The 16302-nt window shown below is 50.3% G+C and overlaps 1 protein-coding gene across 5 annotated transcripts in view; it reads right to left on the bottom strand.

The window, feature by feature from the left end:
- Positions 1-16302, bottom strand: part of RPH3AL (rabphilin 3A like (without C2 domains)) — a 136521-nt gene that overhangs the window by 66645 nt on the left and 53574 nt on the right. For all 5 annotated transcript variants that reach the window (XM_043903320.1, XM_043903319.1, XM_043903324.1 and 2 more), the window contains exon 4: positions 14518-14647. In XM_043903320.1, coding sequence (XP_043759255.1) covers positions 14518-14647 — 130 coding nt within the window. The remainder of the gene's footprint in view (positions 1-14517; positions 14648-16302) is intronic.

Genomic DNA, 16302 nt, shown 5'->3' with positions numbered 1-16302 from the left:
AGGCTAAGTCCACCTCCAGTTAAGGTCAGTGAACAGCAAACAGCTGTGCAGGAAACGACGCAGCAGGAAGAAACAGGGGCAATTTAGGAGCGATGAAGAATCGCTGGCCCCGTGAAGGGTGGCAGCTTGCGGGGCACAGCCGGCGAGGTGAGGGCCACGTGGGCGGCGCCGGCCACAGCTCGGACTGGAAATGTCATTATCTGTTATTTACCGCAACAGAGGACGGGAGGCTGCACCAGATTACTGTTCCTGGTAACAGCCACTAAACAGATTTCCCAGGACGGCTTCCTGCTGCCGGTGCGCTCTTGATGGACGACACACTGACCAGACCCGGGCAGAAGGGCCACTGAGGGAGGTGGCGAGGGTGTCAGGGGCTGCCGGACAGAGGTCTCAGGGGGGAAGCCTGGTGGGTGTCGTCTACCCTCACCACAGAGACTCTGCCCACTCAGTGAGGCGCTGGCCTCACCCTAACCAGTTTATGACTCAACGACCTCAAACATCTCACATGTGTCTAGCTGCTGCTCAGCCATCTCAGGGTGTCCAGGGGGCGCTTGGGATACCACACTCGACAGTGAATGGTGAGCCTCAGTGTTGGGGGTACCATCCCTGCCCCAGTGTGGGGGGCACTTAGCCAATGACCTCCACACTCCATGGGCAAGCACCAGATAGCACCTTCTCTCTCTCTCTCCTTAGTTCTCTGACCAAGGCTCGAACCCATACCCCCTGCATTGGGAGTGCAGAGTCTTAACCACTGGACACTGGGGAAGTCCCTACCTCTCTTTACTTCCTAAAGGGCATGTGGGCAAAGTTCTAAAGCAAGAGGTAGGAGGAACTGTGAGGCTCTGGCTGTGCCAACAGGAGCAAGTTATCCCTCTGAGCCTCAGTTTCTCCATCTGGAAAATGGGTATAATCACTGCCTTTTTTTTTTTTTTTGCCTACGGACCTTCAGGGGGTTGTGAGGGGCTTATGGCATCATCAGAGGCAGAGGGAGCTCTGAGGAGCACACACCCAGCCCCACCCTGGCTTCCTCCTACTGAGAGGACACGGGCTCCATCACAGCCTGAGCCAAAGTGAATTGGGAAGCAAACCCGCCTGGGCTTTAAAATAAAAACAAATTGAGCTGTGTTCTGGAGAGAGATGAGCTTCCAAATCACAGCTGCGGCTGCTGCTGCTCCTTGATCGGGGGGCGGGGTGAGGGGGAGGATCCCAGGGGAGCAGGTTTGGGGGTAGTGCCCCTGCAAGGACTGGGATGACCTGAGCTTCCTGGGAGGACAATGGTGGATGGCCCTGAAGACCCCTGCTTCTAATCCCTCCAACTGCTTCCTTTCACAGGGAGCACAAGAGAGGCGCAGAGCAGGAAGGGATTTTGACCCAAGGTCACGGGGGAGCCCAGAGCTGAGCTCTCCTGCGCTCCTAACTTCTGGGCCTCTCACTCGGGGGAGGGTGCAGCAGGCAGGTATGAGTTTAGGTAACACTGCGCCCCCCACCCCACCAGCTATGTTTGACCTCTGATGTACACAGGGACCCATGCCCTCAACTGGACTTCAGACACGGGTGGGATACGTGTGTCTGGGGGGAGTGCTGAACAAAGGGAGACAGCTGAAGCCAAAGGCAGAGGCTACGGCCCTGGGAGAGATGCAGATGAGGGGAGAAGCCAGGTCTAACAGGATGAGGGGGTGTCTGCAGCAAGAGAAGGTGGGCCCAGGCCCAGGGCCCCCACCCCAGTCCTGCCCCCTGAAGTGTGTGAAGAGCCTGATAAGAAGGCAGCTACAGCAAAGGGCAAAAACTCCCTAACATCACCCAGCCAAGAATGGAATTAGATTTCCATATATAGATCTGGAGAGGATGTCTTTGATATGTTATTAAGTAAAAAAAGATGAAAAAAGAGAATTAAAGAGTAAGGAGTATATTATGGTCCAATTAACAAATATGTATAATACACATACCTGTGTACATTTGCCGCATGTGGAGAGAGATACAGAAGGACAAATGTGCAAGCTGCTAAGGTCAGAGGTAGGGCAGGGGGTTAATGTTTTATATGCTCTGTATTATTCGATTTTTATAATTACTGTGCAGTTACTTGGTGCCAGCCACTGTTGCTAAGAGCTTACCATGTATTTCACTCAATTCAATCCATACCACCTTATGATGTAGGTGAGAAAACTAAGGCAGAGAGGTGAGGGGGCTTGCCCAAGCCAGGAGGGGAACCCAGGCACCCAGGATCCAGGGCTCTTAATCTCTATGCAATAGTATAAATTACTTTTCAAAGTTCCAGAAAAAGGAAGTCAATAAGAAAATAAAGGATGCCACCTCACTAAGTCCATCAGTACTCTGGAACCCAAGTAACTGACCCTGGATCCTCCCACCTGGCAAACTCAACAGGTAATGAATGGGTGGGGGCTAATGGACCAGGTCAGGGTGGGCACGTTTTTTTGTAAAGGGCCAGAAAGTGCAGGATCGTGACCTGTTAGGGCCTGGCCCAGAGTGAACTCTCAGTCACTGGCAGTGTTTGTTATTTCTAACGCTTGACTGTCTTTTTCTTTTCCTTATTTATTTATTTGGCTGTGTTGGGCCTTAGTTGCAGGATCTTTCATTGTGGCACACAACTAGATTCTCTAGCTGAGGCGCGGAGGCTCAGTAGTGCGTGCGGGCTTAGTTGCTCTGCGGCATGTGGGATCTTAGTTCCCCAACCAGGGATCGAACCTCCATCCCCTGCAATGCAAGGCAGATTTTTAACCACTGGACCACCAGGGAAGTCCTTCTTAACTGTCCTTTGAGTCCCCATCTTAGTCATTCCTGCCTCCATTCAGGGCTTTATTATTGCTAATTGGATAATTCCATGTCTGACAGGCTCTTTCCAACCCAGGACACATTCCCACCTCCAAATCCGCGTCTGGACGTAAGCTCCCCAGAGACCTACCCGGCGGCTGTCACTTTCTACTCAGCAGTGTTTGATGCTCTGCGGCCAAAAACCTGGCACACAGGGCCCCTTGGTGACCCTCACTTCATTCTCTCCCTCCCCCAGGCTGCATCTCGCCATCACCCCCTCCATCTTCCCCCCTTCTCCACAACCACCAGCTCTGCCAAACGCCCACCAGCCCCTGTATGTCCTCCTGAAATGTGCCCCCCACCCCCGCCCCCAGGACCTGGGTAGCCACCCTCCAGGCTCAGCTCAAAGTGAGTTCCACTTTGCAGCCCCTTGTACCTCTCAGGTGCCAGCATCCCCCACAGCCCTCCACTCTGGGATCCCCAACAACATCTGTGTCTACGGTACTTGTCATGCCGAGCTGCGTTATCTGCCATCAGCGGTGAGCTCCTGAGGGCCTGGCTAGAAGGTGAGCTCAGTGAGCAGGGTCCCCCACTGGTCTCTCTCCAGGACACTCTGGGCCTTGCCACTGAGAGCCTAGCCTGGCTTTCAGCAACTCCCCCATTGCTCAGCTAAAGAAAGCTGAGCACTGAAGAAGTGATGCTTTTGAACTGTGGTGTTGGAGAAGACTCTTGAGAGTCCCTTGGACTGCAAGGAGGTCCAACCAGTCAATTCTAAAGGAAATCAGTCCTGAATATTCATTGGAAGGACTGATGCTGAAAATGAAATTCCAATACTTTGGCCACCTGATGCAAAGAACTGACTCATTGGAAAAGACCCTGACGCTGAGAAAGATTGAAGGAAGGAAGAGAAGGGGACAATACAGGTTGAGATGGTTGGATGGCATCACCGACTCCATGGACATGAGTTTGAGTAAGCTCCGGGAGTTGGTGATGGACAGAGAAGCCTGGCGTGCTGAGGTCCATGGGGTCGCACAGAGTCGGACACAACTGAGCAACTGAACTGAACTGAACCACTGCCTTTGTTCTGACGACCCTGAGCTGAAGGTCTGCATCAAACCCGGCTGACCTTTGATATTCATGCTGATAATGGGCTCTGAGCTGCACAAAGTGGCAAAAAAGAAGCTATGTTTGGGGAGGAAAGGCCAGGGCGTGGGCCCCAGAGCAGGGAGAAAGAAGTGTGCCTTGATGGAGACATTCTGTTCGTCAGATTCCTGGGTGAGCAGATGTTCCATGATGCCGTGTGGTGTCTGGTCCAAGCCTCCGATCCCTGCAACGGCAGCCAAGTCAATTCTTGCCAAGCAGCCAGAGCGGGCCCTCGGGGCAGACGAATTAAGTGACTTTTTCTGGGAATTTAGGAAACATCAGTGGCTGAATGAAAAATCCATCTTTGTAACGAGGCACAAACACGCGTCTCCTAACATCTGAATCAGGTCGAGGAGGAGAAAGGACACGGCGGGGCCAATCTGCAGGCAGCTCAGATGAAGTGGCTCAAGGAGGCTGCTGCCTCCGGGGCCGCACCTGAGGGACAGAGGTGCCGAGGACAGGAAACAGAGCAGGGGACAGGGGGCTCGGATGACTTCCACTGCACCCTCACACGGGAGGGAGGCCCTGGGAAAACTGCCCCCTCCCAACCCTCGTGCACTGTCGGTGCCATTGTAAAACGATGTACCCGCCAGTTGAAAACAGTGTGACGGGTCCTCAGAAAATTAAACAGAATTATCCCACGATCCAGCAATCCCACTTACGGATATACACCCATAAGAATTGAAAGTAGAGTCTCATAAAGAGAATTTGCATACCCATATTCACAGGAGGGAAGGAGAAGGGGGCGACAGAGGATGAGATGATTGGATGGCATCACTGACTCAATGGACATGAGTTGGAGAAAACACTGGGAGACAGGGAAGGACAGGGAAGCCTGGCGTGCTGCAGCCCGTGGGGTCGCAAAGAGTCGGACATGACTGAGCGACTCAACAGCAGCAACAAATTCACAGGAGCACCATTCACTAGAGCTAAAATGTGGAAGCAACCCAAGTGTCTGTTGACGATGAATGGATCAGCTAAATGTGTTACAAATACAATATTATTATTTAACCTTAAAAAGGAAGTTCTCACATGTGCTACCAAGTGGATGGACCTTGGAGACATTGTGCTAAGTGACAGAAGCCGGTCACAAAAAGACAAACACTGCACAGTCAGTTTATATGAGGTATCTAGAATTGTCAAGCACACAGAACAGAAAGAATTGGGGTGCCAGGGGCTGGGGTGGGTGGGAATGGGGAGTTATCACTTAATGGTGTATAGGGTTTCAGTTTTTCAAGATGAGAAAGTTCTGGGGATGATGGTGGTGATGGTCACACAACAATGTGAATGTACTTGATGTCTCTGAACTATATGTTTAAAAATGATTAAAATGGTAAATTTTAATGTTTGTCTCAACACAAATCAAAAAATAAATAATTTTTAGGGACTCCCCTGGTGGTCCAGTGTCTAAGACTCTGCGCTCCCAGCACGGGGGGCCCAGATTTGATCCCTGCTCAGAGAACTAGGTCCCACGTGCCACAAGTAAAGATCCCACGTGCTGCAACTAAGACCTGGCGCAGTCAAATAAATATTTTTAAAAAAACAAATACATTTCCCAAGGCTATAGCTGCCATCAATATCAATTCCTCTGGTGGATCTGGGCAAGACCAATAGAAAACTTTCTGTAAAGGATTCAGTGTTCGAGATGTCACTAAGAACATTCATGATTCATGGGAAGAGGTCAGAGTTTCAACATTAACAGGAGTTTGCAATAAGCTGATTCCAGTCCTCATGGGTGACTCTGAGGGGTTCAAGACTTCAGTGCAGGAAGTAACTGCAGATGTGGTGGAAAGAGCAAGAGAACTAGAAGTGGAGCCTGAAGATGGGCCTGAATTGCTGCAGTCTCATGATAAAACTTGAACAGATAAGGAGTTGTTTCTCACAGCTGAGCAAAGAAAGTGGTTTCTTGAGATGGAGTCTACTCCGGTGAAGATGCTGTAAAGACTACTGAAATGACAACAAAGGATTTAGGATATAACATAAACTTAGTTGATGAAGCAGTGGCAGGGTTTGAAAGGATTGACTCCAATTTTAGAAGAAGTTCTATGATGGGTAAAATACTATCAAACAGCATTCCATACTACAGAGCAAGTGTTCATGAAAGGAAGAATCAATCGTTGTGGCAAAATCCACCGTTGTCTTATTTCAGGGAATTGTTGCAGCTCCCCCAAAGTTCAGAAACCACCATCCTGATCACAGTCAGCATGGGGAGGACAAGGGGAGCAAGACTGAGGCAAGACGCCACCAGCAAAAAGATTGCCATTGGATGAAAGGCTCAGGTGAGGGTCAGCCTTTTTCAGAAATAAAGCGTTTTAAAATTAAAGTGAAAGGATTAGTCGCTCAGCCATGTCTGACTCTTTGTGACCCCATGGACTGTAGCCCCCCAGGCTCCACTGTCCGTGGGATTCTCCAAGGAAGAATACTGGAGTGGGTTGCCATTCCCTTCTCCAGGGGATCTTCTGCATTGTGGGTGGATTCTTTACCATCTAAGCCACCTGGGAAGCCCTGAAATTAAGGTATGTACTCTTTTTTTTTTAAGACATAATGTTATTGCACACAGTTAGACTACATAATAGACTAATAATAGACACATAATAGACTACAGTAGGCATTTCCCTGGTGGCCCAGCAGCTGAGACTCTGTGCTCCCAGTGCAGGAGGCCCGGGTTCAAGCCCTGGTCAGGGAACCAGATCCCACATGCCACAACTAAAGATTCTACATGCTGCAACAAAGATCGAAGATCCCACATGTGACTAAGACCCAGTGCAGCCAAATGAATAAATATTAAAAATAACATACCCAAGTAAAGTGTAAATATGACTTTTATATGAACTATGACACCAAAAATTTGTTGCTTTATTGCAATATTTGCTTTACTGCAGTGGTCTGGAACCAAACCCACAGTATCTCTGAAGTATGCCTGTACAGACTTTTTTGTATATATATTAAACTTGATACAACCACATGTTAAATTCACCAATGTCAACCTTTTGTATTTAGAGTTTTCAGATTTTCTTGTTACATGATCATGCTTTCATGATAACGACAATCCTAGCTATTCTCCAGTCCTTACATCACACACTTCTTTTTCTTGCATGATAGCCCTGCTTTGGCCTCCTCCACAATGTTGAACAGAAGTGGTGATAAATATACACAGAACTTGTCTTATTCCTGACTTTATGAGAAAAGTTTTCAATATTTAACTATCGCATATGATGTTTCTTCTCCTCTTGTGTTCTGCTTCTCCAAGGAAGGGAAAACGTGACATGTGAAGGCTTCCATCTGAAAGAATGGAGAGGCAGCACGGCAGAACAACTCACCCCAGGGGACCCAGCTCCCCATGACCTCGCCAGGGGGCCCAAGCAGGCTACACCACTGAACTGATCTCCTGTTCTCCATCTGTGACCTGGAACAGCCTCATCTCCCCTGCCTCCCTACGGCTTTGTCTCAAGGACCAAAAAGGATGACTTCTGTGAAAGAGCTTTATAAACTCCAAAGAACATCACGTGGTGAGACAGTCGTCTCCGTGGTCACTGTTTGCAAGAGCAAGGACGGTCTGAGGGAGGGTGCAGGAGACTCTTAAGTCGAGGGTGGAGCGGTGTGGTGCAGGGGAGGGTGTGGGGAGCAAGACGAGCAGAGAGAAGGTGGTCGGTGGAGGTCCTTCACCACTGCCCTAAGCCAGGCCTGGGGCTGGGACCTCAGAGCAGGGGTTTCCCAACTCAAGGAGGATCAGAAACCCCAGGAGTGCTGCTTGTTAAACACACTGCCTCCACGGGCAGCATTTCTATTCAGCAGGTGCTATGGACTAAGTGCTTGTGTCCCCTCAAAATTCGTGTACTGGGGGCTTCCCTAGTGGTCCAGCAGTTAAGAATCTGCCTGCCAATGCTGGGAACGTGGGTTTGATCCCTGTTCCAGAAAGATCCCACATGCCAAGGGGCAGCTAAGCCCATGCAACACAACTACTGAGCCTGTGCACCAAAATTAGTGAAGTCTGTGAACCCTGAAGCCCATGCTCCAAACAAGAGAAGCCACTGCAATGAGAAGCCTGTGCACTGTAGCTGGAGAGTAGCCCCCCTTTGTGGCAACTGGAGAAAGCCCGAAGGCAGCACCAAAGACCTAGCAGAGCCAAAATAAACAAACTAATTTTAAAAATTCACATATTAAAGTTCTAACCCTCAGTGTGATGGTATTTGGAAGTGGGCCTTTGGGAGGTGATGAGAGTTCAAAGAGAGTTCAATGAAAGTTCATGAGGGTGCGGCCCTCATGATAGGATTAGCGGCCCCAGGGTTACTGCCTGTGAGGGGATCTGCCCTGACCTCAGGAGGATACCCCTCCTCAGAGCCTTAAGCAGGGTGGGGGCAGGGATCAAGTTCTGGCCTGGCCCCTTTCCTCCAGCACTCCCCATCCTGAGCAGGGATCGCCTGCTCCCCACCCCAAACTGGGTGTCCCCTAAAGACTTTGAACAAAGCACGGGACTGCCTCATTCTTTTCCCCCAGAACTCAGCACATGTTACTGAGACCATCATTTCATGCGCAGGCTCCTCAGCTCCCACACCGTGGAACACATTTTAGCTGAGACCAGAGAAAAATCTGACTGCTTTCCCTGCACAGTGACAATGCCATCCTGGGCTCGGGCGGGCTATCTGGCAGCCCTGCCCAGCCTCCCCATCACTGGTGAAGCCAGACTCTCAATTAAACTGAAAGCCGGAGGGCTCAGATCCTAAGCAATTAGGAGTGCCAGTCCTCTAATTAACCAGCTGCCCCTCTCCCTTCAGACCACAGCCTTCTGATAATGAGAGCAAGCAGCCTGGGCACGCAAGCCCAATTAGGGGGGACGCTGCTCTGAGGACCAGCATCGTGGGTTCCATCTACACGCTTGTTAGCTTGAGGCCAGGGCTCTTGCTGGGGAAGGCTCTGTGTGGCCAGGAGTGAAGAGACATGGATCTGGACACTTTCCATGACAGAGATCTCCCCAGCATCCCTCTGGAGCCTGCCCACCTGGGAGGCTACAGGCCATTGCAAAAGGTGTGGAGGGGAGAGAGAGAAATAAATAGGGAGGCACCCCAGAAATCAGTGAACTCTAACCAGAGGGCTCCTGACACCCCTAATTAGGGCAGTACCTTATTAGAGCTCTCTCAGCACCCCCAGGGCTGCCTCTGTAACCCTAAGCCCAACTGTAATTAATTACCCATAATTATTTAATACTTCCAGTCCAGAGGGCAAGCATCTGTGTGTCTTTACACTGTATCCCCAATGCCTGCACCAGTATATATCTATATGACAATAAATATTTGTTGCAAGAGTGAAGAGTTGACATTGTCTTCCCCTCCCAGACACTAGAGAACCCCTGTACAAGGACCGTGTGGCTAAGTCTGGGCCTCCCTCTTCATTCTCCAGGGACTCAGCTCCTCAGGGACCACCACCTGGCAACATGGCCCAGGGTGTCCTGCCTGCCCTAAAGGCCCGCATCCTCATGGTTGGGTATTTGCCTGGCCCATTTCCAGCTAGGTTCCTCTGCTATGCTATTCTCCATTCCCTGGAATGCCCTTTGTTCTGCTTTCAGCCTCTCAGAGGCCTGCCCAACCTTCAGAAGCCAGCTCCTCTAGGCAGCCTTCCTGATTGTTCTCAGGCCTAGAATCCCTGGTCCTAGCCATTGTCAGCATCATTCTAGAGAGTACTGTCTGCCCACCTTGACCACGAGGACCCGAGGGAAGTGGCCATTCTTGACCCTTTTCGTTTTGGATTCCCCTAACCCAGAATTAGCCCAGAATAGGCTGAATAAGTGACTGAGTGTTAGGTTCATCTGAGGAACTTGCACAGAAATTGGGGAGTTTGTTTTCCCTGTTTAAGACATCCAATGCTGGAGAGCTATGAAGGCTTCCAGAAAGAAGTTTTTATATAAATTACAAAAAACATGGGACTAACTGTGGGAGTTCCAATTTTCAGTTCAAGAAAATATGAATTCAAAAAGAACATAGGTTGCTATGGGCTGAATTGTGTCCCATCAAAATTCTCATGCTGAAGCCCCAATGCCCAATGTGACTGTGTTTGGAGACAGGGTCTTTAGTTGGTGATTAAGGTTATGTAAGGTCATAATGGTGGGGCCCTGATCCGATAGGACTGGTGTCCTTATATGAAATAGGAGAGAGACTGCAGCTCTCTCTCCACCACGTGTGGACACAGTGAGAAGGTGGCCATCTGCAAGCCAGGAGGAGAGTCCTTACAAGAAACCAAACTGGTCAGCACATTGATCTTGGACTTCCCAGCTTCTAGACTATGAGAAATCAGTTTCTGTTGTTGAAGCCACCCAGTCTGTGGTCTTCAGTGATGGCAGCCTGGGCTGACTGATCCATGGGAAATCATTAAACCTCTCCCAAGGTATACGAGGTCATTTCCATTTTTAGTAACAGCTGGGCAGTCTGAACAGCTAGCCTCAAGGTGAATTAATCATAACAGTGGTACAGGACTTCCCTGGTGGTCCCAGTGCAGGGGGTCTGGGTTCGATCCCTGATTGGGGAACTAGATCACACATGCTGCAACTAAGAGTTCAAGAACCGCAAACAAACTTATTGCATGCCACAGCTAAAAGAGTTTCCACATGCCGCAACTAAGACCCAGCACGGGCAAATAAATAAATATTTAAAAATAATAATAGTGATGATCACAAAAACGGGGACCCTTTATTGAGTGTTTTCAGTGGACCTGACATTAAGGACTTCCCCTGCATTAGCTCATCTACTTCTCACACTCACCCATGCTCAGTGGTGATGTAGTTCTATCACCCCATTTACAGATGAAGAAACGAAGGTTAAGTGACTTGTACAATGCCACGCCCTGTGGCCGAGCTGGGACCACAACTCAGGTCCATCTACCGGGGAAGAGCACTTACTGCCAGTCCCGGAAGTCCCGCAAGACCCGTGACCCCTCACCGTGCAGGGCCAAGTGACATCTCACCCTGACCCACTTGCATAATCTAGGACCCTCTTTCCTTCCTAAGACCCTTAATCACTCCCTCTTTGAGTAAACTCCGGGATTTGGTGATGGACAGGGAGGCCTGGCGTGCTGCGATTCATAGGGTTGCAAAGAGTCGGACACGACTGAGCGACTGAACTGAACTAATCCCTCCCCATTTGCTTACAACACCAACTGAAGAGGCTGGTTCTCTTAGCACATGGCCCCCATCCCTATGTTACCTTGTCCCCAACCTCAGCATCTCCCAACGACAGCCACTGCCACCGAACTCATCTCCTGTTTTCACTCCACGTCCCCCTGCAATGCATTCACCAGACAGCAGCTGGTGAATTTCTTAAACACACAAAACAGGGACTGTCCTGGTGGTCCCGTGGCTAACACTTCTCGTTCTCAGTGGAGGGGGCTCAGGTTCAGTTCCTGGTTGGGGAACTAGATCCCACATGCCACAACTAAAGATCCTGCATGCAGCAACTAAGACCTAGTGCAACCAAATAAATAAAATACTTTTTCTTAAAAAAAAAAACAAAACACAAAACAGATCATGTTACATCCTTGCTTAAAACGTTCCACTGGCATCCCATGAAAGTTATAGTCAAACCTCAACTCCTGACCTTGACTTACAAAGCTCTGTGTGATCAACTGTGGCCAGCTCTCCCTCCTTCTGCCCCAGATGCCTTCATTAGTTCACTGAACATGCCCGGCTGGTTTCTGCCTCAGGGCCTTTGTGCTTGCTGATCCCTCTGCCTGCAACACCCTTCTACCTGGGTCTTTGTGGGGCTGGCTCCTGCTCGTGGTAAGGTCTGAGCTCACAGAGAGGCTTTCCCTGAGCACCCAGGCATGCTCTATAGCATCGCCTTGTTTTAACTGACTACAGAGTCCTCAGTCTACCTGACGATATATATGTTTGTTTATTGTCTGTCTTCTCCCACCCCTGGCAAACAAGCTCCATGACAGCATGGACTTTATCTTGCTCATGGCACTTCTAGCACCTAAAACAGGGCCTGCACACAGCAGGCCCTCTACTATTTGCATAGAGGGAAAATGAATGACTGAATGAATGACACAGCCTCCTCATGGATGGTTAAAGATCATCCCCCAAATGCCCATCATTCAGCAGTGGCCCCAGCTGCCACCCTCTCCTCCTACTGTCATCCAAGAACAAGTCCCCCTAGAAGCTCAGCAGACTCTTCCTCTCGCCACCCAAGCCAGGACCAAGTCCTCAGACTGCCGCAAATAAGAACGACTTCAACTGGAAACATCCTCTGGACCAGCCCGGCGCTCCAGGGTACCCTGGGGTGGGGATGGTGACGGTATCCCTGAAAGAGCATCTCCCACCCCTTCATCCACTGAGGTCCTCCCCTGGGATCCCTGCTGTTACCAAGGCAATGGCTCTGCAGGGAGCAGCTGGCATTAACCTGTCAGCAACCAGGGGTAGTGACTCGCCTTCGGGGGAGAGGCCCCAGACTTTTCCAGGGGATGGAGACAAGGCTCTGACCCCCTCTTCATGGTCCCGCAAATCCAGACATTTATAGCAATTGTGGGGTTGAGGGGCAGAAGAAGGAAACAGGTGGAAGTCTCATAACAGAACCTGCCCAGGTGCTGGGAGTAAGATGCTCCCGAGTCCCTGTGTCCATTACCTCGTTGGTATTTATCTGGTCCAGACCTATGGAGGCTTATGGAAGAGCAGTGCCCACCCTTCCCAACACTCAGGCCCCTGACGCTTCTCCAGTGTTCTTGGACCTCTCACCAGTTAATCCACATTCCTCAGCCCAGTTCACCACATGTGACAGGACAGGGGAAAAGAGGTTTAGCTGAAATTCTGGCTTTCCCACCCATTCATTTGGTACATTAACTTCTTTGCACCTTGGTTCTCTCATCCAGCTTTTAAACATCACTGAAAATGCCCTTGTCAAGATTGCCAATGGCCTCTGTGTTGCCAAGTCCCTGTTCACTTCTTTGATGTCGCCATATTTCACAGTCCTTTCAACTGTTAATGCCCTGTTGCACCCCCAATCTTCTCTGCCCTGTTACTTCTTCCCAGAATTTATTTCTTCCTGAAATCTTATCTATTTGATCATGACTTGTTTTTGGTTCCCTCACCCATGTACTCTCAAGAGAGAAGGTTCTTTATCTGTCTTGTTTACCAAAATAACTCCAGGCTTAAAATAATATCTAGCACATGCAAGTTACTTGAGGATGGGTTCCAGTAAAACTGGAGTGAAAAACGAAAAAAGAAAAATTCATGGTATCTTGGGACCGGTGCTTCTAACCTAGGAGGGCAGTAAAGCAAGGTCCCATGATGACGACTATGCAATAACGACTAAAGGCTAGAGCAGGAATAAGAGTCTAGAAGAGATTCTGGCAGGGGAGAAAAAATGTAGGCTTCATGCAATAGAGAGTAAAATTCAGATGTTGAGAAACCTTGAGGATTAGAAGGCACATTATTCTTTGGTCAATAAGAAAAGAAAGGCAATTAGAAATGCCACGAGAAACATAAAGTTATGTTAAGGTGCTTCCCTGGAGGCTCAGTGGAAAAGAATCTGCCTGCCAATGCAGGAGACTCTTGTTCTATCCCTGGTTGGGAAGATCCCACATGTTACAGAACAACTAAACCCATACACCACAACTACTGAGCCTGTGTTCTAGAGCCGGGAAGCCGCAACTGCTGAGCCCATGTGCCACAACTACTGAAGCTCCAGTGCCCTAGAGCCCCTGCTCCACAGCAAGAGAAGCCACCACAAAGAGAAGCCACAATTGGACAGCAGTCCCTGCTTGCCGCAACTAAAGAAAGCCCATGTAGCAACGAAGACCCAGCACAGCTAAAAATAAACACATAACATTTTTAAAAAGCTATTTCAAGAAGTCTCGGATTCAATAGGAAACAATTGTATATATGGCATAGTTTAGAACGATCAGTGGAGTACAAGAAGAGGAGAAAATCCACTTGGCCTTGCTACTCATTTGAGTTGCCAGGGATCAAGAGAGCTGACCAACAGGATAGGAAGCGTAATCTTAGCAAACTGTTTGGCCCCAAGGAAAACTGCATTTATTTAAAACAACTAATAACATTTACCGAGTACTTATGTGCCAAACAAGGTTTTAAGAACTTGGCATATACTATCTGATCCTCACAACTCTCTAAGGTATATATTATCATTGTCCCTATTGTATAAGTGAGGCTTGACATAGTAAATAAGCTTTCTGGAGTCACACAGCTACTAGAAGAGCTGAATTCATACACTACTCCCCAGAGCTGGCACTAGAAGCCTAGCCATTTGACCTTCAGGCCCCACTCCTTCTTGCCATGAAGGGTAGGATACCATGTGTGTGCACACATCTATCGTTTAGTCGCTAAGTCAAGTCTGACTCTGTGACCCCATGGACTGTAGCCCGTCAGGCACCCTGTCCATGGGGCTTCCCAGGCAAGACTACTGGAGTGGGTGGCCATCTCCTTCTCCAGGGGATCTTCCTGACCCAGGGATTGAACCTGCGTCTCCCGCACAGGCAGGCGGGTTCTTTCCTGCTGAGCACCAGGGAGGCCTGCACACACGTATGCACAAACACATATACACTCTCCTGGGAGTCAGGACGCAAAGCCACAAAGCGGCAGGGCAAGCCAGAGCAGGGCCTTACCTTCCTGCAGTCTTGGCAGAACACGGAGGAGCTGCCGAGGAAGCCCAGCACCTCCCCGCAGAGCAGACACTGGGAGAGGCCATTCCCCATCACGTGGCGCCTCATGGTCTCCAGCCGCTCCACCAGCCGCCTGCGGCATAGGACACAGGGTCAGACGGTGTGGGCTTCGTCTCCAACCTGACCGCTGCCTTCCCCGGGCCCCCACACCATACCATGTCCCAGGGCCATTCCCTCACCTTCGGTGTTTTCCCTGCCCACTCCTTCCCCTGGCTAATTCCTAATCAATCATTCACTCACCCACCATTGAACTGGGTGCTTACAGTATGCCAGACACTAGGAATGTTGTAGCAAATAAGACAGAGAGGGACACAGTCTCTGCTCTCGTGGAGTTTATGCTTCATAATGATAGAGTCTATAAACAAGCAAAGTGAAGGACTTCCGTGGCAGTCCACTGGCTAAGACTTCTCACTCCCCATGTAGGGGGCCTGGGTTCGACCCCTGGTCAGGCAACTAGAGCCCACATGCCGCAACAAAGACCTAGCACAGCCAAATGAACAAGAAAATATAAAAAACAAGCAAAGGGGCCTCAGAGAGGGGGAGGGATTATGAAATAGAATAAGCCGGGGTGGGAGGGGGCAGGACCTGTTGGATGGTGGTCAGTGAAGGCCTCTCTGAGGACATCTGAACTGAGAGGGGAAGGACGACAAGGACCGAATGTGTGAAGAGCTGGTGGAGCATCCGAGACAGCGGGGCAGGGAAGACAAGAGCAAAGCCCTGGAGCGCTGGAGCAGTAAGGCAGCTGGGGGCACTATACTGCCTGGGACAAAGGAGGCGGGAGGGGGCCAGGAGGGTCCAGATTACACAGCCCCTCAGCCCACTGTGACCCCTGTTTTGTGACAACCTGTCATACAATACTGTCACGCCCACAATATGTGGCCACTTCTTTTCCATTGGCCGCTGTGTCTCCAGTGTCCAGTGGATTCTCAGCAAAAAATTATTATTTTTTTTGGCTGCTTCATGCAGGATCTTAGTTCCCAACCAGGGATCGAACCCTGGCCTCCTGCAGTGGAAACTCAGAGTCTTAACCAGGGACCACCAGGGAATTCCCTCAGTGAAAATTCTTAAACACATGGAGGATAGTGTGTGGGTACACTGTCTCCTGTAACCCTCACAATCCTCCATCAAGGAGGATGCTGTCCCCCTCCCCCCATTTTAAAGATGAGACGACTGAGGCTCCGAGGTGTGATGTCACTTGCCAGGATGGCACACCTCCTCAGAGGTAGAGCTGAGGCCACACCCAGGGCCCCCATCTCATGGCAACTCCACTCTCTCCCCTGGGGTGATCAAGCCCTGCCTGGGGGCCAAGGGAGGGCAGAGTGGGCACTGAGGCTGCTTCTGCCCCCATGCCCTCAGCAGACACTCCTGACTTCCACAGTGGTCACTGTCCCTCCTCCAGGGACCTACAGGGTCCTAGGAATAAACTCAGCTTCAACCCTGGCCTGACCTGCTTGTTCTCGGGGCACCCCCGACCAGTGCAGCCCTGTGACTCCCACTCATGGAAACACATAGGACACACCTCCTCTTTCTGAGATGATTTCCTGCCTCCTGGGTCATTCCTGCCCCAGCCAAACCCAGTGCTTATGACACAGCCAGACAATGTGAGCAGCCTGGGGAAAGTCCAGATGGATGAGGGTGGGGAGGTGGGGTGCAAATGCTTCTCGCAGCTTAGGGGAGCCCACGGGAAACACCCCCCACTGGCTCCCGCACGCCCTCCTGGGGGAGCCC

Source organism: Cervus elaphus, chromosome 5 (assembly GCF_910594005.1).
Source record: "Cervus elaphus chromosome 5, mCerEla1.1, whole genome shotgun sequence".
Taxonomy (NCBI): Eukaryota; Metazoa; Chordata; class Mammalia; order Artiodactyla; family Cervidae; genus Cervus; species Cervus elaphus.
This window is presented reverse-complemented; position numbering and strand designations above follow the sequence as displayed.